At 39.1% G+C, this 22761-nt stretch overlaps 1 protein-coding gene across 4 annotated transcripts in view; it reads left to right on the top strand.

Moving 5' to 3' along the window:
* The window catches only part of LOC126278568 (protein unc-80 homolog), a 953735-nt gene that overhangs the window by 504842 nt on the left and 426132 nt on the right, over window positions 1–22761 (top strand). For all 4 annotated transcript variants that reach the window (XM_049978772.1, XM_049978771.1, XM_049978773.1 and 1 more), the window contains 2 exons: window positions 8124–8339; window positions 14128–14263. In XM_049978772.1, the coding sequence (XP_049834729.1) occupies window positions 8124–8339; window positions 14128–14263 (352 nt within the window). The remainder of the gene's footprint in view (window positions 1–8123; window positions 8340–14127; window positions 14264–22761) is intronic.

Here is a 22761-nt window from a genome sequence, read left to right as displayed (position 1 = left end):
ACCTGGTTTGGATTCCATTTTAAATTGTAAGTGCCTGTTCCCCACTTGGATAAACGGGGTCGGATAGAGACTCCCAAGTCGCCCAAGTAGTGTCCAATAGAATGACTTGCCCCAGGGTAGTGAACTACATGAAATTTTATTTTATTTTGTCTGTAATGTGCTCCACTAATAACTGACAATTGTCATCTGAAAAATACTGGGGTGTTGCAGCACCAGACGATTCACCTATGTGAATTGAAAATTTCAAACTTTCCTTCATTCTCAGAATAAGCTGCAAACACTGGTCATTTCTATTTTCCAAAATATTTCTGATAACCCTCTTCCCCCACACACATGACCCCAGAATAATTTCAGTCATTCTTACTGCCGCTAGTAACACATAATATTCAACTGTAGTATATGATTTCTTGGCCTTTGTGGTTAAGCAGGAGACTCCATAGGATGATCGTAAGTGCTTCTTATCAATCAGTGTATGAGTTTCTACAGACTTTTTTTTGGATTTTCTCAGATTCCACCAGCTGCTCAGAAAACTTTTACAGATTTATTGGAAGAGAAAGCATTTTTTTATAATTAGATGTTTTGTTTAATTTTGCGTGTTTCAGGCATCAACCAATCAAGCATTCATTACAGATTAAGCACACAGGTCTTGACTTCATCATTTGTGGAAGTAAAAGTAAATAATTGGATAAACACTTGCTGTCCCCCCTCCCTCCCCCCTCCACTCTCCCTCTCTTGCACACACACACACACACAAACACACACACACACACACACTTAAGTCATGCAAGCCCAGCTAACACACCCAAGGTCACTGTTGTCTTTAAACACTGAGACCCAACTGTGGTGAACAGCAAATGGGATGAGGAGGAGGGAATGGGAGGAAGATGGAAAGAGAAAGAAAGAGAGTTGTTGTTGTTGTTGTGGTCTTCAGTCCTGAGACTGATTTGATGCAGTTCTCCATGCTGCTCTACCCTGTTCAAGCTTCTTCATCTCCCAGTACGTAATGCAACCTACATCCTTCTTAATCTGCTTAGTGTATTCATCTCTTCATCTCCCTCTATGATTTTTACCCTCCACGCTGTCCTCCAGTACTAAATTAGCGATCCCTTGATGTCTCAGAACATGTCCTACCAACTGATCCCTTCTCCTAGTCAAGTTGTGCCGCAAACTCCTCTTCTCCCCAGTCCTATTCAGTACCTCCTCATTAGTTATGTGACATACCCATCTAATCTTCAGCATTCTTCTGTAGCACCACATTTCGAAAGCTTCTATTCTCTTCTTGTCCAAACTATATATTGTCCATGTTTCACTTCCATACATGGCTACACTCCATACTCCACTCCAGAAACGACTTCCTGACACATAAATCTATACTCGACGTTAACAAATTTCTCTTCTTCATAAACGCTTTCCTTGCCATTGCCAGTCTACATTTTATATCCTTTCTACTTCGATCATCATCAGTTATTTTGCTCCCCGAACAGCAAAACTCCTTTACTACTTTAAGTGTCTCATTTCCTAATCTCATTCCCTGAGCATCACCCGACTTAATTCAACTACATTCCATTATCCTCGTTTTGCTTTTGTTGTTGTTCATCTTATATCCTCCTTTCAAGACACTGTCCATTCTGTTCAACTGCTCTTCCAAGTCCTTTGCTGTCTCTGACAGAATTACAATGTCATTGACGAACCTCAAAGTTTTTATTTCTTCTCCATGTATTTTAATACCTATTCTGAATTTTTCTTTTGCTTCCTTTACTGCTTGCTCAATATACAGATTGAACAACATCGGGGGGAGGCTACAACCCTGTCTCACTCCCTTCCTAACCACTCCTTCCCTTTCATGCCCCTCGATCCTTATTACTACCATCTGGTTTCTGTACAAATTGTAAATAGCCTTTCGCTCCCTGTATTTTACTCCTGCTCCCTTCAGAATTTGAATGAGTGTATTCCAGTCAACATTGTCAAAAGCTTTCTCTAAGTCTACAAATGCTAGAAACGTAGGTTTGCCTTTTCTTAACCTAGCTTCTAATATAAGTCATAGGGTCAGTATTGTTTCACGTGTTCCAACATTTCTACAGAATCCAAACTGATCTTCCCTGAGGTCAGCTTCTACCAGTTTTTCCAATCGTCTGTAAAGAATTTGCGTTGGTATTTTGCAGCTGTGACTTATTAAACTGATAGTTTGGTAATTTTCACATCTGTCAACACCTGCTTTCTTTGGGATTGGAATTATTAGATCCTTCTTGAAGTCTGAGGGTATTTCGCCTGTCTCATACATTTTGCTCACCAGATGGTAGAGTTTTGTCAGGACTGGCTCTCCCAAGGCTGTCAGTAGTTCTAATGGAATGTTGTCTACTCCCGGGGCCTTGTTTCGACTTACGTCTTTCAGTGCTCCATCAAACTCTTCACGCAGTATCGTATCTCCCATTTCATTTTCATCTACATCCTCTTCCATTTCTATAACATTGCTCTCAACTACATCGCCCTTGTACAGACCCTCTATATATTCCTTCCACCTTTCTGCTTTGCCGACTTTTGCTTAGAACTTGGTTTCCATCTGAGCTCTTGATATTCATACAAGTGGTTCTCTTTTCTCCAAAGGTCGCCTTAATTTTCCTGTAGGCAGTATCTATCTTACCCCTAGTGAGATAAGCCTCTACATCCTTACATTTGTCCTCTAGCCATGCCTGCTTAGCCATTTTGCACTTCCTGTCGATCTCATTTTTGAGACATTTGTATTCCTTTTCGCCTGCTTCGCTTACTGCATTTTTGTATTTTCTCCTTTCGTCAATTAAATTCAATATTTCTTCTGTCACCCAAGGATTTCTACTAGCCCTTGTCTTTTTACCTACTTAATTGTCTGCTGCCATCACTACTTTATCCCTCAAAGCTACCCACTCTTCTACTACTGTATTTCTTCCCCCCTTTCTTGTCAGTTGTTCCCTTATGCTCTCCCTGGAACTCTGTACAATCTCTGGTTCTTTCAGTTTATGCAGGTCCCATCTCCTTAAATTCCCACCTTTTTGCAGTTTCTTCAGTTTTAATCTACAGTTCATAACCAATAGATTGTGGTCAGAATCCACATCTGCACCTGGAAATGTCTTACAATTTAAAACCTGGTACCTAAATCTCTATCTTACCATTACATAATCTATCTTAGCCCTGCCAGTATCTCCAGGCTTCTTCCATGTATACAACCTTCTTTTGTGATTCTTTAACCAAGTGTATGATTAAGTTGTGCTCTGTGCAAAATCCCACCACACGGCTTCCTCTTTCATTTCTTACCCCCAATCCATATTTGCCTACTATGTTTCCTTCTCTTCCTTTTTCTACTATTGAATGCCAGTCACTCATGACTATTAAATTTTCATCTCACTTCACTATCAGAATAATTTCTTTTATCTCATCATACATTTCTTCAATTTCTTCGTCATCTACAGAGTTAGTTGGCATATAGACTTGAACTACTGTTGTAGGTGTGGGCTTCATGTCTATCTTGGCCACAACAATGTGTTCGCTGTGCTGTTTGTAGTAGCTTACCCACATTCCTATCGTTTTATTCATTATTAAACCTACTCCTGCATTGCCCCTATTTGATTTTGTATTTATAACCCTGTATTCACCTGACCAAAAGTCTTGTTCCTCCTGCCACCGAACTTCACAAATTCCTACTATATCCAACTTTAACTTATCCATTTCCCTTTTTAAATTTTCTAACCTACCTGCCCGATTAAGGGATCTGACATTCCACGCTTCGATCTGTAAAACGCCAGTTTTCTTTCTCCTGACAACAACGTCCTCCTGAGTAGCCCCGCCCGGAGATCCAAATGGGGGACTGTTTTACCTCCAGAATATTGTACCCAAGAGGATGCCATCATCATTTATCCATACAGTAAAGCTGCATGCCCTCGAGAAAAATTACGGGCGTAGTTTCCCCTTGCTTTTAGCTGTTCGCAGTACCAGCACAGCAAGGCCATTTTGGTTAGTGTTACAAGGCCAGATCAGTCATTCATCCAGACTGGTGCTCTTGCAACTACTGAAAATGCTGCTGCCCCCCTTCAGGAACCATACGTTTGTCTGGCCTCTCAACAGATACCCCTCCGTTGTGGTTGCACCTATGGTACAGCTATCTGTATCGCTGAGGCAAGCAAGCCTCCTCACCAACGGCAAGGTCTATGGTTTGGGGGGGGGGGGGGGGGGGGCACCTCCCAATTCATCCTCACACTCCTACTTTCTACATACTTCCTACAGTACATAAATCTGATCACCCAGGACACCCTACTGTGGTTGGACATAGTGCCCCCACAGAGAGTACCTCTGCCGTTGTGAGCCAACACCTTCAACCTGTTATCCACAGCCTACTCTTCTACATAAAAGAGACAAACCACTTCCTCTACTAGTCCAGTCCATGAAGGAAAATTAGGGGAAAAAATCTGTGTAGTCACAAATTTTCGTACAGTGATATGAAGCAGTGACATGAGCACTATACTAGATATGCTAACTGGCAAAGTGTGATCATCATGGTGAAGGGAAGTGTGTTTAAAGGTTACTTTTTTTTAGTTTTTCTTGAATAACTCAAAAATATCAGTTTCCTAGTACAAAATTAGACTACATTAAATTCTACAAAAAGGTCCTATTCATTTTTCTTCTGGGATTAGTAGAGGTAGAAAAAGGTAGATTGTTAGAAATAGTGTTGTAATTGTAGAAAATTAATGTTTATTGTTAAATGAAGTCATTCAATACAGTTTTGCATTGCTGTGTTATGAACAAAATACAATTGTATGGAATATCAGACCAATGGTGTGATTGGGCTGAGGAGTTTCTAGCAAACAGTACACAACATGTCAGTCTGACTGGAGAGAAGTCTCCAGACATAAAAGTAACTTTGGACACACCCTAAGGAAGTGTTACAATATTTTTCTCAATATCAGTTTATTTCTCTGTTCTCTGATTATAACATCTCCACTACTTAGTGTTAATGGAGTAGTAATGTGAACTTCTATCCTGAGGCTCCTAGCAAATAATAAACTTTTTCTGTGAATACAATATAAGCTTTGATTACAATGGTTATCATTGCAGTTATTTTTTACTATTATAATGAATATCAAAGAGGACCTGGAATGTGGCTGTCATCTCATAACATTTGCTTACTCTATGGCTAATAGACTGTGATGACTGGTACTATGAAGATCCAAATCAAGTGAAAAAGATGATACCATGGTCTCATTATTTCATAAACTCAAATAAATAAATAAACATATTTACATGAATTTATTGAAATATAATAATCATTATGACATAAAGATAGGAAATACTAAAATACATGCCTGTCATGTCCCAGGTAAAAAAAGATAGCTGTGTTCCAGCAGTATTTGTAACAGAAAGTCCATTTTTTTATTGTAATGCTTTCTTTGTATTGACAGAATTTCCACAATCTACAGTATTCCTTAGAGGTGAGAGAGACAACAATTTTACCAATTACACATGATTAAGAGGGTTAAACAGTGAGGTATGGTCTTCTCACCATACAGGACAACATACCGTTCATGTAGTCATTACCATTCACCAATGCTGGTGGCAATGAATGGAGGAGTGATGGTTACTATGTAGTGACCAGTAACACTCTTCCAGAATGCAGTGTTTTCTCTTTTAGCTGTGATCAAATACTTAACGTGAGTTATCTGCTTCATAGAGTTGATTTTTTGCTATAGAAAAGAAATGCATTGGAGTCCAGGTATAGCGAAGACTGACCAAGTGGGTCGTAATGTCCACATTAATTCATACCACATGTGATTTTTGGTTTCAACATAGTTTATTTCTGTGTTGAAGTAATTCTAGAAGTAGAACAATTCATGGTACAGCTGTACAAAGCCGGCACGGTGCGCAGGTGGGGGAGGGGGAGGGGGGGGGGGAGGTAGCAGTTGTTGTATAAATCATAAAGTGCAATGACATTATGCAATATATGAATCTCGTTACAGATTAGGCTCATTCACAATGAAAATTGTCAGATATATAAATATAACAGTACATATTGCATTTTAGTGGATTATTTGTAAAATATTGAATATAATTTCTTCCTAGCGAGTTTGCTAGGTATAGTAAAAATGTACTTCTTTTCAGTAATAACAGTCCTTAAACAAAGAGCCTGACAGACAGGATAATACCTTGCAATTATGTAGTAAGACACAGGTAACATTAGATTTCAAATATATGTTATAGACTATGATTGTAATTGTGTTTCAGTAATTTTAAGAAAATAATCTGGTGTCAAACAGTCCTACCGTTTACAGTGTCTGCTTGAGGCATAAGGAATACATTCTATAGGTTTATTTCATCATAACAGTTCCCAAAGTATAGTATTATTTACATCACACATATTTGGCAATTTAGCTTTTCAATTAATTAATGTGAGAGAGAATATGCTGATAACAAATTTTGATGAAGCAGAAAGGTCTCAAGAAACGTCATCTGACTATGAGTACTATTGAAAAACAGTTGCACAATGTCGGACTTCATACATTCTAATCATCAAGAAAGCATTCATAGTAGCAATGCATTACCACTAGAGGTGAACTCACATGCATGTCTTTACTGTAGCAGATTTCGCAGATTGTATGGTCAGTGTCCAACAGTAACAATTTGTTGTTACGTAACTTACATTAAGCGAGGTTAGTATCACAGCATGGGCTGCAATTTGTATAATGCCCAATCCCCAAAGATGTTCATCAGAGACTCAGTGAAATTCCAACTGCATATTTCACATTAGTTTGTCTCTGCAATCATAGCTTTACTGTTAGCAAATACCAAGCCAATTTTCTATTTCAAGAAAAGAGCAAACAATGGCAAGTCCAAGTTTGAACATCGACAATACTACAAAAGGACAGATCGCTACTTACCATAAAGATGACACATTGAGTTGCAAACACACCCATTGAGCTGTCAGTCAAAGCCTTCTTCAGAAAGGAGACACACAAGACCCTCATTTGACTAATTCTTCAGTATTGACAATCAGTCTGGATGCCTTACCAGATAGTTAATAGATGAGATTGAGAAGTTCCAAATGATAACAGTATGTTTAATCTTGAGTCCATTTAGCAAGCTCATATGTGTCATGGAGCTGTGTTGCGTGCCACAGGGAGGTTTACTGTCAAAATTACAAACGTTCATTTAAAGGTAAATCAAGCACTATATTACTTCATCCCACAAAGGTCTTATGATGACACTGAACTCAAAATAAGATAGCAAAATTTTCAGTCTTGTTGATGTGTCTTTCAATAACTCAACAACTCTACAGTTCATGAGTTGTAACATTTACTCCTAAATTATTTACATTGCACCAGAAATTTTTATTACCATATCTATTCTAAAAAAAATCATAAAGTCACAGTATCTACACTTAGCCATATTGTCACTATTACTTACGAAATATACTAACTTGGCTTGAGGAGACTGTGTAGCAATAGATTTGTTGGCAGTTGACGAAAGCCATCTGTTTGGATTTGTGTCAATTCAAATTTAGTAAATGTGCATAAAAATTTTGCAAAGATGATATTACACGATTCATAGGGCACTGCAGTTCATGACAAACTTTGAAACTTGTAGTTTCATCATGTAAAATTGTATACGAGCACATATGAGCCTATATAAAATGAGGACGATATTTTGTCGTAGTGTCAAATGCAACACAAGCAGCTGAATTAACAGCTAGGCCTGTCCGTTGTGCTCACATTACGATGAACATTCTTTGATACCATGTCGATGAAACTACACTTTGGGAAATAAATACACCACTGTACTGGAAAACACAGTAGATCGATTTTATTACTATTTTATCCGTTCATTTCAGAGTCCCCAGTTTACCAACTATGGTCACTATGTGGATCTGAAAGTACTCTTTATTAATCATTAATTCAAAGTTTTAATTTCTTGCTCATGCTGCCAATCATATCTCCAGAATAATATTAAAGTGATTTACTTCTTTTAAGAGATCTATTGCAAATAATGATGCAATTAATGATAGAACATAGGTTAAAATAAAGATTAATTGCTTTAAATGTAAACACAGAATATGACATCAATTTTATTTTCTTCTTTTATTGAGTTAAATAATTTGATTTTAGCCTCATGCACCAGTTGTTGCTAGAGCTGCACTGTTGTTGGAGTGTGCACATTTTGTGCACAGCTGTAACAAAGGACAGTGGCCAGCTTGGATGAAACTCAATTTTCCAATGTTTCGACCATCAGGACCAATACCAGCACGGGGTGTACCAACTGGCTTGAAACGTACTCATACTCAACAAAGAACAGCTGGAAAAATGTTCTATCAATGGGGTGAGGTATGTGTCACAGCACTTGTTCATTTGCGTAACTAATATTAATATCCAGTCTCAGTAAAATATCTTGAAATTCACTGGTGCTACATACTGAGAAGCTTAGTACAGTATGAAATGTCCACTTCAGTCTTGAAAATTTCCTTGTCATGCTGTTAACTGTGTAAATGGCAAATGAAAGTAGGAAATATATGATTTTAGTAACAAGATAAAAGCACTGAACCCACTGTGCCACCATCAGGAGAAGAGTGTCCACAAACATCTAGCCTGTTGTAAGAAATTTTAGCAAACATGGGACTCAGGCACAGTTCATATGTCTACTTGTGCACTTTTAAGCCTGCGAATTTGTGCTCTGCTGTTCTAGTTATCAGACAACTTTCTCATTAAGCTGTTCAGACCTTCACAATTTATACAGCTGTTGGAAATGTGGCTATGGTTTTTCTTCATACAAATGTCACCGAACTGTACAGCCATGACATGGTTATATGCTGGAAGATATTTGTTTATTTCCTTTAATTATACCTTGTTACATAGTATTCTACAAAGGCCATATTTTCTGTGTACAGTGATATTTCCGCATTTGCTCTGGAGTAAAAAAAATAAAGACTCTATGGTTAAAACTACAGAAAGGTATCCTAATTGTGTCAAGTCATCACACACTCTCTTTGCAAAATAATTTCAAGAAACCGGAAGTATGAATATAGTACTCCCAACAAAAAACGAGCGATACTGATGAGACAAATGTGACTCAACATCTTATCACCAGTAAGGCACACAATCCACATTTCACGGCAAGGCAGCTTGAATGTGGGCAGTATCAGCCAAAGCAGCTTTTTTCAAATACTACATTCCAACACATTTCATTCTTTTCAAATTTTTTCCATCCACAGCTTCATGGCAATGAATTTCAAAATTGGGTACAGTTCTTCAAATGGTGTCTCCAAAAATATTGAATTTAAACAGCATTTCTATGTAAAATTTTGTTTATGGATGAAGCATCATTTACTATAAATATAAATATGAAGTGCTGTATAACATGGATCTGTGCTGCAATAAATCCAGATTAAATTCACTGTGTGGTATATCGATGAAGACTTACTATATACCATGTACCAGTGATCAGTGTTAACATTTTGAGTACTTGGTATGACAATCATAACAATAAATGCATGAACCTAACTGAGTTATATGTTAGCTTTCATTTGACAAGTATGTGAGACCTCTCCTCCTACCACAAGATTTTAGTTTGTAGCTCTGTTATCTTATTACCATTTGATCAATTACCACAAATTATGTTGTTGTTACCCTTTCAAAGACTTACTAGTGTCACAGAAAGAAGTATATATTTACATTAAAAAGCAGTCAGGGTCATAATCTGGCAGCTATAATTGTTAAAAATTACTTGTGTGTTAGAAGATGTGCCACATTTCTTCTGTAATTTAATGGAAAATAATTCACCTCCCTGTATTTATCTGTTCCGAATGTATTTTACATGGGCTTTCTTTGCTGTCTGACCATATATGTACTGAAGAGCCAAAGAAATTGGTACATCTGCCAAATATCATGTAGGGCTCCCATTAGCACTCAGAAGTGTCATAACACGATGTGGTATGGACTTGACTAATGTCCAAGTAGAGCTGAAGGAAACTGACACCATGAATCCTGCAGAGCTGTCACAGTGAAGATCTCTTCTGAACAAAATGTTGCAAGACATGCTCAATAATGTTCATTTCTAGGGAGTTTGGTGCCAAGTAGAAGTGTTTAAACTCAGAAGAGTGTTCCTGGAGTCGCTCTGTAGCAATTCTGGATGTGTGGGGTGTCACATTGTCCTGCTGAATTACCGAAGTCCCTCAGAATGGACAATGGACATGAATGGATGCAGGTGATCAGATAGGATTCTTATGTATGTAGCACCTGTCAAGGTTGTATCTAGACATACCAGGAGTCGTCCGATAGCACTCCAAATGCACATGTCCCACACCATTACAGAGCCTCCACCAGCTTGAACAGTCCCCTGCTGACATGCAGGGTCCATGGATTCATAAGGCTATCTCCATACCAATACACATCCATTGGCTCAATACAGTTTGACCAGGTAACATGTTTCCAGTCATCAACAGTCCAATGTCATTGTTGACAGGCCCAAGCGAGGTGTAAACTTTGTGTTATGCAGTCATCAAGAGTATATGAGTGGCCCTTTGGCTCCAAAAGCCCATATCAATGATGTTTCGGTGAATGGTTCACACCCTAACACTTGTTGAAGGCCCAGCATTGAAATCTGCAGCAATTTGTTGAAGGGTTGGACCTCTTCAATTTTGTTGGTTACATTCTTGCAGGATCTTCTTCCAGCCACAGCAGCGTCAAAGATTTGATGTTTTACCAGATTCCTGATACTCATGATACACTCATGAAATACCCACTTCATCACTTCCTCAGAGATTCTGTGTCCTGTCGCTCATGGGCTGACTATAACACCATGTTCAAACTCACTTAAATCTTGATAACCTGCCATTGTAGCAGCAGTAACTGATCTAACAACTGTGCCAGACACTTGTTGTCTTATATAGGCATTGCCAACCACAGTACTGTATTCTGCTTGTTTACATATCGCTGTATTTGAAAATGTATGCCCATTCTTTGGCACTTCGGTGTAAATATTTCATATCAAAATCATGCTATAGCCGCATCACAATGAGAAACCTTTTGAAATAATGTGCATAACAAGAGATTGCTTTGTCGTTGTTAATCTGTGCTCTCACTTCTTATCTGTTTATCTCTCAGTCTCTCTCTCTCTCCCTTTCTCTATCTGTCTATCTATCCATCTATCTATCTGTCCTTGTGTCTACCTATCTCTCATCTGCCTATTTGTCTGTCTGTCTGTCTCCCTATACACATAATCAACTCAGTACAATAATAATTAAAAATATCATGTAAAGTTGCCACTGTTTGCAACATCATTTAACATATTCTTTACATTTGTTAAATCCTAATAAAATGTCTCTGTTTATGTCAGCTTACAGAAAGTGTATGTGACATGAAAACAAATAGAAAATGAGCCTATGGCCACTGAAAGATATTTATAATTTTCCTTCTACATGTGCAATCTTCAAACCACAGTGAAGTGCCAGGCAGATGGTACTTCCCATTGTACCATTTATTATGATTTCTTCTTCTTTCATTCATGTGGCGCACAGGAAGAATGATCGCCTAAACATCTCTGTGCATGCTCTTACTAGTCTAACTTTGCCTTTGTGATTCCTAAGGTAGTGATACATGTGGAGTTATAGTATATTCCTAGATTCAGTGCTGCCAGTTAACTTTCTTCAGTAGTTGCATGATGCTCCACCACTGGCTTAAAAAAAACTCCACCCTCTGACTATTCATGCTGCCCTTCTCTATGTATATTCAATATCCCCTGTTAGTTCAATCTGATGCAGGACCCAGACTCTTCAGCCAAATTATATGGTGGTTCATATGAGTGTTTGGTGAGCAATCTTATTTGTAGATTGGCCACACTCCCACAGTGTTCTAGCAATGAACCAAACACTTAACACTTGCTTTACCTATGACTGAACCTATGTGATCATTCTGTTACATATCACTACAAATTTTTACACCCAGGTATCTATATGCCCCATTCTAATTGTGACTCGTTGATTTTGTTATCTTAGGATACTGCCGTTTTTCATTTTGTGAAGTGCCTACATTTCTGTACATTTCAAGCAAGTTACCAGTCTGTATATGACTTTGAAATCCTATCAAGATCTAATTGAATACCACTGCACCATTTTTCAGACAATATTTCATTATAGAGAACTTCATCACCAGTAAAAATTGTAAGGTTACTATTATTACTCTCTGCTAGGTCATTAATACTTGAAATAAACAACAAAGGTCCGAACGCAATTCCCTGGAACATGCCTGAAGATATTTCCAATGTCAATGACTGCATCCAGGATTATATTCTTCACAGTCCCTATCAAGAAATCCTCGACCCCTTCACAAATTTTGATTGATGCCTAATACACTAGTACTTTTAGCTAAGAAATATTGGCATGGTACTAAGTTTAATACTGTCCAGAAGTGTTTGAGCTCAGAGTATGTTCTAAGACTCAACAGTAAATGGATTGAGAGATATTGGATGGTAGTTTTGTGGATCACTTTTGCTTCCTGTGCTGTCAATGGGTGTGACATGTGCTTCCTTCCAACCACTGGGCATAGTTTTTTGTTTGAGGGATCTTGTGTATATTATGGTTAAACGGGGGTTAACTCGGCTGCAAATTCAGCATAGAATTTGATAGGGAACCCACCAGTTCCTGGAGCCTTTTTCAGTTTTAACAACTTCAGTTGTTCGTCAGTACCATTGGCACTAAAACCTGTTTCATTCATCTTTGCAGTGGTAAGAGCATTAAATTGGGACATTATTCCTGAGTCCTCTTTTGTAAAGGAAAATTTGAAAATGGAACTCAGCATTTCTTGTTTTGCTTTGCTACCCTGTATTAAATTACTGTTCACCTTTGGAATCAAAGCATCCACATAAATTTGGGAATTGTATTGAAACAGTATTTGTCTCATACTGCCAGCAATTGCCAAAGGTTACCACACAAGAAGCCAAATGTTTGTACCTTCTTAATAGTAATAACGCTGCTGGATGATGAAGGTGAAATTCTCTGAAATGCATACTGGACCAAACAATAAATGTGACTTTAGTAATTCATATTTTGAAATACATATTCATGGATGTCATAGGTATATCTAACCTAGAAATATTCACATTTAAATATCAAGACTCTACTTTCTTGAGATACACAAACATGGTAATTCATAGTAGATAGTGCCTTAAAAGTGACTAATTCATCTTTAGATTACCTTTTTTGTAATTCTCGTTAGGATTTCAAAATTAATAAACATTTATTTGTGTCTTGCAGACATCACAATAAGGTACTGGAATAAAAGAGACAGAGCAGACTCTATGAAGAGTGGCATGTTCATCAAAAGTTCACTCAGTAAGTGTGAGTGTCATGCAGATGCTCAACAAACTCCCATATCAGAAGCTGCAAAATGAGATTTTTGTCGCTGATAAGTTTACTGTTGAAACTGCTGAGAGTGTACATTCCAAGAAGAGTTGGGAGACATATTATTTCACCCAACATACATCTCACAAAAATGCTGTAACAACAAAATGGGAACAGAACTCATATGGGGATTAGTGACTCTTGCTGTTCCCATTGACTATTCATGGATGAAACAGGGAAAGGGGTGGGGGGTGGGGATAATAGTGCTACCAGAACTAACTCAGGTGTCTTACTGTAAGGTGGCTTGCAGAGTACAGATGTAGAGTGAAACAGAGCACAAGCCATACTTGTCTACTAAAAGGCAGCAGAGTGAGTAATAACTACCACTTATTCACAAGCATGTACTGCACAATATGTAACACACTCTTGGACAAAGTGGGGTTCTTCTTGACATCTATCTTGGGATTGCAAAGACACCTAACACAAAGTATCCTAAAACCATAAACAACTGTAACGAGGTGAATTTGGTATTTATTGAATTCTACAGAACTTTTTATCCAAAATGAAAAATATCTTACTGAAGAACATACAATCTACAAAAATATCTGCCCATATTTGTGACTGATTGGGAATTTCTTGATATGATGAATGCAGAAAATTGTCTGGGGAGAGGGTTATTTTCAGACATAGATATGATTTTGTATACACACCAGAAGTTGTTAAAAGTGTACCATTGTTTCTGTTGACACATGAAAATTCAAAGTATACTGTTGTTTCAGGCACTTGGCAATCGTTTAGAAGAGCTATTACAGAAAGATAAACAGCATGTTCCAGAAGTTGTATCTATGGTTACTGAAGAAGGAAGGCAAAAAGAACTGCTTATGGAAGATGAAGAGGAGGATTTCCTCGATGAAGGTGCAGCAGTGTTTTTGTATGTTTTGTTCAAGTTAAAGTACATAACTCTGTGATGTGCTGAAGCTTCATACTAATGTCTGTTGGAGCCCAGGTCTCTGACAGACATCATCAGCAGATAGTGGTCGCTGCAGTATCATTCTGAGTTAACTACTAATGCAACAATAACATTGATGACCCTCAGAATTTTATGCCCAGAGGGAGTGTTCTCTTTCACTCAAGTTATTCTTCACAGTATGTGCAACTAATGTGCAATGTAAACATAACTTTCAGCATTAGTGGACACTCATTCTATAAATTTTGTGCGCCACAGTTTTACTGTATGCTGAAGGTTTTTCTTTCGTTCTCTGACACACCAGTAACTGTATTTCCATCAAAAAATATTATTATGACATAGGTCTTGGCTAGCAGATCATTGAACTGTTTGCTTTGTAGTCACTGATTGTCTGCTGACTCAGGAAGTATAAAATTGTTTGTTGCTGTTGCATGAGGTTTTGCTAAAATTATCTACAATATACCAAGGGAATACATTTAAGCACAAATTTAATGAAAATACAGGCGACCTCTCTGCTGCTTATCCATGATAAGAGGACGATTTGCACAGTGGTTATTAGGAACAGCAGAAGGTATGCCATGCCTCTACATCAGACTGCCGAGGGGAGAGGGGCATTGAGGGTAATGCAGAGTTGGCTGCTCCCTGTAGCATTGGCACCGTCACCATTGACTATGTGTACAGTAATACTTCACAACCAGGGGCAGCCTAACATTGGCAGCACTCACATACAAATGAGTACCTTTCAACTGCTGTCGATTTTCACCATTTTTGGCTCCACCAGTGAAATCATTAAGTTATTGTGGACACACAGTAGGAACCTAACATGCTCAAGTAGGATATTGGCTATGGACAAACATTTTCAAGTTGTTGTTTTAGTTGAAACCTCATGTCATCACAGCAATTTTTTGGAACACTGTGATCATTTATTGGTTTCTAGCTATGGTGCTGAATATATGGCTCACTTGACTTCAGTTGTTGCTAGAGTATTGTGAATAATTGCCTCTTTAAGATATAATAGTGAGAAAGTAAATTTAAGTTTTTGGACACAGAAAGATTATTCTGTGCATAAGCTACAATAATTCTCCTTTTCACACTGCAAACTATCTACCACAGCCAAAATTATTGCAGTGAGAGTGCATACTGTAGAAGCAGTATATTTTGTCACTTTTGTAGTCTCTGTCTCACTTCTTTAATCAAACTGAGAATAGAATAATATATTAAAAACAAAGATTCCAAGACTTACCAAGCGGGAAAGTGCCGGTAGATAGGCACAATAAATAAAACACACAAACACACACACAGAATTTCTAGCTTTCGTAACCGATGGTTGCTTCTTCAGGAAAGAGGGAAGGAGAGGGAAAGACGAAAGGATGTGGGTTTTAAGGGAGAAGGTAGGGAGTCATTCCAATTCCGGGAGCGGAAAGACTTACCTTAGGGGGAAAAAGGACAGGTGTACACTCGCACACACACACATATCCATCAGCACATACACAGACACAAGCAGACATTTGTAAAGGCCAAAGAATAGAATAAAAATCATTAATGAAGCCTCCACCACAAACAAAGAAGGCTTTGAAAATATTCAAATGGACCAGTAATGACATGTATTTGATGTCTTGTTTGTTGCATAAATTTAATAAATTAGCAATTAATAAATTATGGTGCTGGTATGCAAACAAATTATTGGACTTCATTTGGAAAATAAGTATGGATGGGGATGTGACTTGAATTTTACCAAGGTCAGCACAGAACTGTAGAGTTTATGTTTAGAATTAATGTGAGAACTGACAAAAGCTTATAGAAGCATAATATTTGGCCATAATTGTAGGATTTTATCTTATTTTATATTCTTTCTTTTATGAATGGGTCTCTTAGGGTCATGCAGAATCAACATCTGTTGCCCACCTTCTTACCACAGTATTCTTTCATGCGCAACAAGTGAGTATGTTTCCTTTCCTCCATCCACATCTGTTGATTGGTCCTTTGCTGTCTTCCTCAAGAACCCATATTTGTGTACTTTATTGATAGCATCTCATTAGTTTATTTGGATCAATTCTTTCTACATAGTGTGAGCTTAATCGTTTGCATATGCATTGTAAGTGTGGTTTTAAGGATTTGCCTATGGATATCTGCATTGGGTTTTGAGTGATACATTCCATCTAGTTAGATTTCCCAGTTTTAGGAAAGACATTTCTTTATTATACACTCCTGGAAATGGAAAAAAGAACACATTGACACCGGTGTGTCAGACCCACCATACTTGCTCCGGACACTGCGAGAGGACTGTACAAGCAATGATCACACGCACGGCACAGTGGACAAACCAGGAACCGCGGTGTTGGCCGTCGAATAGCGCTAGCTGCGCAGCATTTGTGCACCACCGCCGTCAGTGTCAGCCAGTTTTCCGTGGCATACGGAGCTCCATCGCAGTCTTTAACACTGGTAGCATGCCGCGACAGCGTGGACGTGAACCGTATGTGCAGTTGACGGACTTTGAGCGAGGGCGTATAGTGGGCATGCGGGAGGCCGGGGGACGTACCGCCGAATTGCTCAACACGTGGGGCATGAGGTCTCCACAGTACATCGATGTTGTCGCCAGTGGTCGGCGGAAGGTGCACGTGCCCGTCGACCTGGGACCGGACCGCAGCGACGCACGGATGCACGCCAAGACCGTAGGATCCTACACAGTGCCGTAGGGGACCGCACCGCCACTGCCCAGCAAATTAGGGACACTGTTGCTCCTGGGGTATCGGCGAGGACCATTCGCAACCGTCTCCATGAAGCTGGGCACACCGTTAGGCCGTCTTCCGCTCACGCCTCAACATCGTGCAGCCCGCCTCCAGTGGTGTCGCGACAGGCGTGAATGGAGGGACGAATGGAGACGTGTCGTCTTCAGCGATGAGAGTCGCTTCTGCCTTGGTGCCAATGATGGTTGTATGCGTGTTTGGCGCCGCGCAGGTGAGCGCTACAATCAGGATTGCGTACGACCGAGGCACACAGGGCCAACACCCGGCATCATGGTGTGGGGGGCGATCTCCTACACTGGCCGTACACCTCTGGTGATCCTCGAGGGGACACTGAATAGTGCACGGTACATCCAAACCGTCATCGAACCCATCGTTCTACCATTCCTAGACCGGCAAGGGAACTTGCTGTTCCAACAGGACAATGCACGTCCACATGTATCCCGTGCCACCCAACGTGCTCTAGAAGGTGTAAGTCAACTACCCTGGCCAGCAAGATCTACGGATCTGTCCCCCATTGAGCATGTTTGGGACTGGATGAAGCGTCGTCTCACGCAGTCTGCACGTCCAGCACGAACGCTGGTCCAACTGAGGCGCCAGGTGGAAATGGCATGGTAAGCCGTTCCACAGCACTACATCCAGCATCTCTACGATCGTCTCCATGGGAGAATAGCAGCCTGCATTGCTGTGAAAGGTGGATATACACTGTACTAGTGCCGACATTGTGCATGCTCTGTTGCCTGTGTCTATGTGCCTGTGGTTCTGTCAGTGTGATCATGTGATGTATCTGACCCCAGGAATGTGTCAATAAAGTTTCCCCTTCCTGGGACAATGAATTCACGGTGTTCTTATTTCAATTTCCAGGAGTGTATTTGTTTTGTTAACTGAAATGTGGTCTCTATTTTTTAAGTGTGAATTCTAAGACCTTCTTCTTGTTATAATTTTCAGTGATACATTCACCCATGATCCATTCACCCAAGTACTCAAATTATTTAACACGGATAATTTTGTTATTGTCACTTTCAGGATCAGATGGTGTTGCCATGTATTTTCTTTTCTCAGATGAAGCAAGTAGTCTAATTTTCCTACCTGTTCATGCAATATTTTACATTTTTTCTGTGCATTGTAATGTCTTTGCCATTTAGCACTGAGTTGTCTTCATAGGCTACAAAATCTAATTATATATCTTGGAGTGTTGGTGTATGTGCTCTTCCTCATTCTTGTACATTTGTTCAGTGTCACAGTAGAATAGTAACAGGGATAAACCACATCCTTGTCATACTCCAGTGTCTGTTTTAAATTTTTTGCTTGGTTTTCCTGTAAATTGCACTTTTGATTTTGTCTCAGTGAGTATTTCCAACCAGAGCTTCTCAGTCTATTTTGCCTCCCCCCTCCCTTACCTTAAATTGAAAAATTTATGACATGCCCTCTGTTTGCTGTGTTTCAGATGTATTTCATTGAATTCTTCAGATGAAGAAGTTGTCTCTATGCATAATCACAATTTTCTGACTCTATTCTGGTATTTGCCAAGTTGAGAATCTAGTTTTGGTTTTACTCAGTTCAAAAGAACATTGGAAATAATTTTGTAGGTAATTGAAAGTACTGGGATTTCATGATTGCTGTTTTCATGTGTCTTACTTCCATTTTTTGCATTGTGGGTGTATGTGTGCCAACTTCCAGTCAAAGATTTTTGCCAGACTTCATAAAAAAATTATTTCAGTTTCATAATGATGTTCTTTCCAGCACTTTCCCATAGTTCTGCAGTGATTTGGTCTACTCCTGAAGTCTTATCCATTTAATTCCTGAATGTTCAGTGGTTTTGAATCTAGATTTTGCACAGAGGAAATGAAACTGAATTTTTTTGCTGTTTTTCACAATTAAATAATTTAGAAAAGTATTTAGAGGAGATCTGGCAATTTTTGCTATTGCTGTGAGCAATTTCCACAGTCTTGTCTTTGAACTGCAGCTGTAATTCTTATTCTATATTTCAAAATTTTGCTTCTGCACTTTGATTGCAAATTTTTGTATTGGTTTTGTGATTTCATGCCATATTAGAGAGTGTACATTTCAGGTTGTATAGGTCCTGGGACAATTGGGAAATCGGAGAAAGGCCCAGGAATTTTTTTGTCTGGGAGAAAACTGGGAAAAACTCGGAAATTTTTTTAGAATCCTGGGAATTTTTCATTGTTTTAGTTTGTCGTGCTACTTTTTCTTCTGCTTGTATGAGCATCAATCTGGTGGATTTGCTTTTTCTGTTACCTATCCAAAATTTTACTATGGTTTATGTTTTTTACATCATATTTGCATATTGGTATCATAATTTTCAGTTCTCTGCTTTTTGTGGAGTCACATGTAAGAAGAATTTTGTAGGTAATGATTGGAATCCAAGACTATATCTTTGATGGCTTTTTAAGTTTCAGGGCATTTATTATACTTGTGTGAGAGTTTGTAACATGTTCCAGCCAATATTCTCCTAACAATTGGGTTAGCTTTACAGGACATTTTCTTGAGGAATGTCAGTTTAAAAAAATGGACTGTGGTTTCTGCATAGTTCAGTGAGCTCCATAGTATTGTAGTTAGTCTGCTTATGTCGTAGCTGATGCTACACACATCGACTTGTGTGGTCATGCAAGTTCTCTCCTTTTGCGCCATCCATAGATGCAGTTTGATGTGAGTCGAGTGACTGTGTGGTGACAGATGTATGGCATCAACCACCAAGTTTTTGTCCGCTGCTTGTAGTGCTGTGTTAATGTTTAATGGTTCAAATGGCTCTGAGCACTATGGGACTTAACATCTGAGGCCACCAGTCCCCTAGAATGTAGAACTACTTAAACCTAACAAACCTAATGACATCAAACACATCCATGCCCGAGGCAGGATTTGAACCTGCGACAGTAGTGGTCGCGCAGTTCTGGACTGAAGCGCCTAGAACCGCTCGGCCACACCGGCTGGCTGTTAATGTTTATTGGTCACTCCTTGGAGTTGTAACTCATTTACTTTATGTTGATTGTGTTCTCTGACAGCTTTATATTGACAAATCATTAGTAGCAACTGATTCTTTCCCTTGTATAATTCTGCATTAGTAAAACTGTTCAAGCCTATTCTGAGCTTGTGATTGAGCTCTTATTAAGTACAGGTGGCACTACACAATCTGATATTCCCACTATTGGTGACCCCAAGATGATGAGTGCTTAAAGTACTGGTCCGGCAATAATATTGATTACAGGATGGAATCACCTGCAGTGTCATGGCTGACCATTCGCCTCCCATAGTTTTGTTCACATAATTCAGTTATATGATTTGCTCAGGTCAAAGCCAGCTATGCTGAAATTACAGCAGATGTGACTAAATTTGTGCTGATAGTGAGTCAGCTTGATCACCACTGTGCCTCTGAAGTTCAGGATATATATCACGGTTCCATCAACAGAGAACACCTATGAAAGATTAAAGACTGAGCTTATTTGTAGAGTTGCTGTTTAACAGGAAATAAAGACAAGTGCTGACTCAGATAGACATAGGTGGCAGAAAACAGTCTCAGTACCTGCATCATCTCCACTGCAAGTTGGGCATTGAAACAGTGACTGACAGGAATATTAGATCTTGTGGTGCTACCTGTACTTAATAAGTGCTCAGTCACATCCTGAGAATAGGATTGAAGAATTTTATTAAAGCAGAATTACAGAAGGGGAAGAATCAGTTTCTATAGGTGCCTTGTCAGTATACAGCAAGCAGAGAACAGAATCAAAATAAAGTAAATGAGTTACAACTCCAAGGAGTAAGTAATAAACACTAACACAGCAGACTAAGCGGTGAACACGAATTGGGCACTTGATGATATTCATTTGTCACTGCACAGTCACTCAACTCATGCCACAATAGCATCACTGGATGGTGTGAACAGAGCTAACATCCGCAACCATGGCAAGTGATGTGTGTAGTGACTGTCTAATGTTTCTGACACAATTGTGAATCTGGGTTATTTCGGTTTATTCCCCCAAACCACCTTCCACTTCTTTACAAGGTGACTTACTTGGAATTTGCTGCCACTCTTCTTTACTGGATAGCTGGCTACTGCAACTCTCCTGACTTCTGCTCCATTGAACAATGCTAGTTACAGGAATTTTTAAACTCTTTCTACTTATGAAATAAGTTGTCAGACAAACTTTGCATTTTGTCAATTAACCATGTATTTGGCTTTCATACACAATAAAACTCTCACTTTCAGCATAAGTATATAACTTCTGTTAAGTCCCTTGAACAGTTAAATGTCAGAAACAAATTAAATTACAATTAAAAGAAAGTTGGCTTTGATACCATAACTTTTCTTAACAAATGAGAAAATAAGTCTTGCCTTTATTAAGTTTACATCAAGAGTTTTCAAGCGCTCTTTTTCAACTGTCTTTGTTTTAATAACAATAGTCAATGACCCAATAAGCATAGAGCTGTATATAAACTCCACCGTTCTTCCTTACACACTCTCAAAAACATCTATGGATTCCCCGACAGGTACTTGTCAGTGCTGTTCGTCAGCCGCGTCTTCTTTCTTCCCGCCACCAATTTTAAACCTGCACACACATACATGTGACATGCAGTAGATAAGGTTCTACCATCCCACACTCATATCCAGAATATTGTGTGTTCGAGACGGTAGAAGGCTGAGTGGTTCTAGAATTTATACAGAAATCACTACAACTGCTACAATGTCCTGACCATCTGCCTACCCAATACTTAAATTTCCTCTCTTTTCCAGTTTGCACCCAAGGTAATTTTGGCATGATTTCTTGGTATTCTTTGTAGAATATCAGTTGCAGACTTCTGGTCTTTCACGTAGTTTTCTGTTGATGATGTTGGTTGGTGTGTATACATTGATTAGAGTCCAAATTATATTTGTTGCTTTTATTGTTATACTGGAATGCATATTATGTAAAACATAAATGCAGCAACTGAATCAAGTAGGACTGTTGATTATTGGTTATATTATGAGAAGGAAATTTGCTACTCACCATATAGTGGGGATGCTGAGTAGCAGATAGGCACAACAAAAAGACTCTCACAATTACAGCTTTTGGCTGTTAAGGCCTTCATCAGCAATAGACATATGAACACACATACACACTCATAGTGTGTGAGCTGCATTTGCGTGAGTGTGTTTGTGTGTGTGTATGTCTGCTTGTGTCTGTGTATGTGCCGATGGATATGTGTGTGTGTGTGTGTGTGTGTGTGTGTGTGTGTGTGTGTGTGTGTGTGTGTGCGAGTGTACACCTGTCCTTTTTTCCCCCTAAGGGAAGTCTTTCCGCTCCCGGGATTGGAATGACTCTTTACCCTCTCCCTTGAAACCCACATCCTTTCGTCTTTTACAAATTTACAAATGTCTGCTTGTGTCTGTGTATGTGCGGATGGATATGTGTGTGTGTGCGAGTGTACACCTGTCCTTTTTTCCCCCTAAGGGAAGTCTTTCCGCTCCCGGGATTGGAATGACTCTTTACCCTCTCCCTTGAAACCCACATCCTTTCGTCTTTTACAAATTTACAAATGTCTGCTTGTGTCTGTGTATGTGCGGATGGATATGTGTGTGTGTGCGAGTGTACACCTGTCCTTTTTTCCCCCTAAGGGAAGTCTTTCCGCTCCCGGGATTGGAATGACTCCTTACCCTCTCCCTTAAAACCCACATCCTTTCGTCTTTCCCTCTCCTTCCCTCTTTC

This window comes from Schistocerca gregaria, chromosome 6, assembly GCF_023897955.1.
Source record: "Schistocerca gregaria isolate iqSchGreg1 chromosome 6, iqSchGreg1.2, whole genome shotgun sequence".
In the NCBI taxonomy this organism is placed as follows: Eukaryota; Metazoa; Arthropoda; class Insecta; order Orthoptera; family Acrididae; genus Schistocerca; species Schistocerca gregaria.
The sequence above is the reverse complement of the archived record's forward strand: the minus strand, read 5'-3'. Positions and strand labels throughout refer to the sequence as shown.